Genomic DNA, 3,920 nt, shown 5'->3' with positions numbered 1-3,920 from the left:
CGGGGCTGCAGCCGCCCCGGCACTGCTCGGCCAGGCTGCCATAGAGGCAGGCGCTGCAGCTGAAGTTGCGCGGCAGGTAGAGGCGCGGCGGCGGCGCGGGCACGGAGCTGTGCAGCGAGCCCGCCTTATCCATGGGGGGCCCGGCGCGGGGCCGCCGGCCCCGCTCTGCCCGTGCCCGTGCCCGAGGCGGCCGGGGCGCCTCCCCGCGTCGCGCCGGGGGCTGCCGCGCGCTGCCGCGGGGCCGCCGCGGGCATGTGCGGGGCGCCGGGGCTGCCTGCTGACGTGCCGGGCGGCGGAACCCGCTGCCGCCGCTCATCCTGCCGCCCCCATGGCCCCCGCTGCCCGCCCGCCCGGCCGCCCTCCCTATTTATACCCGCCGCCCCCCCGCCCTGTTCGCCGGGTGCCGCCGTTCCTGCGCTCCTCTCCTCCTCCGTATTCTGGGTCTTTCCTCGAGGATCTTCATGCAGAAAGGAGGAGGCGGGAGGGATTCCCTGCTGGAAGCGTTACAGTCCTCGCGGCGCTCTTCCGCGCCCTGACAGAAATAGCTGCTGAAAGGAAGGAGCAAAGCCGGGCGCCGGGAGATGACACAGGCCGGTAAGAAACAGCTGGCTTGCAAGTTGGATCTCACAGTGTACATTTAAAGGAAGAAATCCAGCTAATCTGTGATAATGCGTTTACAGCATCTCTGTGGAATAAAATACACCGACCACAGGCTTGGTACAGATTTCCCTTTGCTAGAAATAACGGTTCCAGCCTAAATACAGAGGGCTGATTATAAAGCGTGAACAGAGCTTGTTCTTTTCAGAAGATAATTTAGTAATTAGCAGGCAATATTTGAATGAGTTATGTTTTCATGAAAACCAGCCTCTGGTGCAGGCAGTTCAAGGAGCTAAAATGCTATATTAGAAAGCATCTTGATTCCTGGCAGTTCAAAATCTGGTACTCATTTTTAATGTGTAAATTGTATTAAAAGCAATGATCCTGCCATGAAATAGGGACTGTTTGGACTGTTCTCGTGCATGGTTCTGGTTTAATTTCTAAGCAGAAGCCTCTACCCCTTCATCACTTTTCAGCACTGGGTGTTCCTTGGGAAGGCCAGGCCATGGAAATGTGACTGATAAGATTAATAATGGGACAAGTACACCTGATGAGAACCAAGATTTAAAAAGATAAAAAATTGAAAAGCCACTAAAACATGGGAAAAAATCCGTTGCCTCACACAAGAACTAAGCTTTAAGCCCTTGCTTAGTAAGTATGAAAACAGTTCACAGGTTACAAATCTTCATGGTAGATGTTGCATAAATAGGGAATGAAAAAATATGCTCAGTGGTGTTAAATTTGATACCATGATACTACCAAGTGATTTGTGATGTCACTGGCTTAAAATAACAAATTTACTTTAAAATGAAAAAGTCTTTGCATTTTTGAACTATTACAAAAATATCAGAACTAAGAGACTAAATGAGCTCAAATCAGGTTTCACATACGAAAGGGTTTCAATTGCTTTTTGAGATGTCTTTGTAATAGGTGGTACACACTGAGCATATAATCATTTAGGGCTATTTAAACTTCTGTCCTTTACACAACAGAGACATCTTAGTGGCGTTCAGCTTCCCCTCTTCTGGTAATTTTAGTTGCCTAACTTCTTCTTATCTTAAACTTGTGTAATACTCTTGCTTTTTGGCCTTTTCAAGCCTCCCGTTTGCTCCCTGCTTTGGTAATGTTTTGGGGAAAAAACTCCTCCTTTCTTCTCTGATTATTGTAACCAGTGAAGTTCATGTAACCTCTCTGGAAATACAGATTTCCCAGAGTTTCAAACACTGAAATTTAACAAATACATACACAGATGTTCCCTGCAGCCTTGTGCATCCTACTGTGCTGTGGAAAACTTGGCAGGAATTCGTAATGGGAAGCATAAGACAGCTTCATTTCTAACAGGACAATCCTTCAGTTTTGCTTGCTGTAAGTTTTTATACAAAGCGAAGCTGACAGGCTTAGAGCCAGACAAACACAGCCAACATACAGGAACTATTACTTAGTATATGCACCAGAAACATCCATACATCCCCGTCTGTTTAGTTCACAGGCTAATAAACATTTAAGTTTAAAGATCTCGTGTTGCCTGTTCTTTTATTTTGCTATATTAAGGACACTACCCAAAGCTCTTCTCTGAATTACACTGTCAAGAAAAAGCTGATTATGAAATCACTAACTCTGACTCAGCCCCTTTAAAGAAATACCCAATATTCTTTCACCAGAACATAGTATGTTTGTGACAAGATGATTTTGAAATCTCATCAGGAATAGAAGGGTCATAATGTAAACGGATTGCTAGGAAAATATGCAGTTTATTGTACAGAGATCTAACTGTATCTGTTGCTTTTGCTTAATCACTGAGGTTATACATTCTTTATACGTTTCCACTTTTCATTAGTGTTGGGATAACAGTGATAAATTTTTTAAAAAATGATTTTCCAAAATTTTATGTTATTGATACCCTTTTTAGGACTTACCTTATACAGTGTTGCTCTATTACAGTGTAAGAAGAGCCGGGGGGCCGTACATTACAAACAGTCTTTATACAGGTTGATGACGGCAGTCAGGCACTGCTCTGATTCCTACAGATTCCTCTCCTGTCTGCAGATTTAAATAGCATGTTGTATAACAGAAGTTCATCCTAATAACATTGTCTTAGTAACTTCTGCGGGGCAGTCTCTGTGTCTTCCAGACAATCTCATGTTCTGCCTATGTAGCAATGAGTGAACCTGACGTTTCTGCAGCATCAGATCCCTTTTGAAAGCAGCCTGAGGTCTCTGAAATTCCAACTAGCTAGTTGTCCTCTCTTTTGTTAACATTTAAATTATATGTAAAGATAGATGCAAGATCAATGCACACAACTGAGCACGATGCACTGAGGGCTTTTTTTTTCCCACTCTATTTTACCAGCTGCCTTGAATGCTGCTAATACAGGGCCAAACGGATGCCAGCGCTCGGAGCATCGGCAGCAATAGGGTGGAACCGCAACAGGGAGAGGAGTGTGAGCGCAGGGGCTTATCCGAAGTGCCACTGTCACATGTCCACTTCAACTTCCCAGAGCAGCTTTATTTTTAGTAATGAGAAGGGGGTGGAGGAAGATAAAATGGATGTAAAGGTGAAGCACATTACAATTGCCTCAGCCTTTGAGCTGAAGCTGTGACTCAGTGCGTGGATTCAGAAGGTCAGCTTCTACTCCCGTCCACATCCGTGCAGCGCCTCGGGGCTGAGGAGCTCTGTGGTGCTGGGCCGCAATACGGCCCGCGGGTTTGAGAGTCATCTCTGACTGCATGACTCTGACACTGGCATTTTATACTGCTAGTTTTTGAGCTTTGGAGGAGACATTTGTTCTCTGTGCGTGTATTTTCTACACATCTTTCTATAGTATTTCACATTGCTGAATAGCTCGGGTTTTATAAATTTTGTTGGAGGAAAAGTCTCAGAGAAGTAAGTACCAGGCCAGAAATAGGTAACCAAGTCCCCTGAGGTGTACATAGGAGATTTAAAAAAAAAAAAAAAAAAAAAGTGTTTGTTGAAGAACAACGGTATCTATCATGTTGTGGCCGCTGGGATGCCATCTTGCACAGCGGGCACGCGGTCCCTGGGTGCTGCCGGCCGTGCAGCGAGGACACGGGCAGGGACAGCGAGACCTGACCGTGCGGAGGCCGCCTCTGTGCGTGGCGCGTGCGCGTGTTGAATTCAGCATCCAAATAAAACCGCGCCGCTAGCCACAAAATGCCGCTTTCAGCGTTGATGTGGGTTCGCGACCTGGAGAAGGCGCCTTGTCCCGAGGAGGACGGGGCACGTAAGGCGCATCCTGCCGTGCGTGGCGCAGCGGGAGCCCCGGGGAGCGGCGGGGGCCGCGCGGAGCGGCGGGGGCCGCGCGG

At 47.5% G+C, this 3,920-nt stretch overlaps 1 protein-coding gene across 1 annotated transcript in view; it reads right to left on the bottom strand.

The window, feature by feature from the left end:
- The window catches only part of LOC112949820 (protein phosphatase 1 regulatory subunit 3E-like), a 904-nt gene extending 771 nt beyond the window's left edge, over window positions 1-133 (bottom strand). The window contains 2 exon segments of the mRNA XM_026042277.1: window position 1; window positions 3-133. The exon segment at window position 1 is cut by the window's left edge and continues 771 nt beyond it. Coding sequence (XP_025898062.1) covers window position 1; window positions 3-133 — 132 coding nt within the window.
- Window positions 134-3,920: the final 3,787 nt, after the last annotated feature.

This window comes from Nothoprocta perdicaria, unplaced genomic scaffold (genome assembly GCF_003342845.1).
Source record: "Nothoprocta perdicaria isolate Ctin4 unplaced genomic scaffold, notPer1 scaffold_30, whole genome shotgun sequence".
Taxonomy (NCBI): Eukaryota; Metazoa; Chordata; class Aves; order Tinamiformes; family Tinamidae; genus Nothoprocta; species Nothoprocta perdicaria.
Note: the sequence above shows the minus strand (reverse complement) of the source record. Positions and strands in the feature narration are given on the sequence as shown.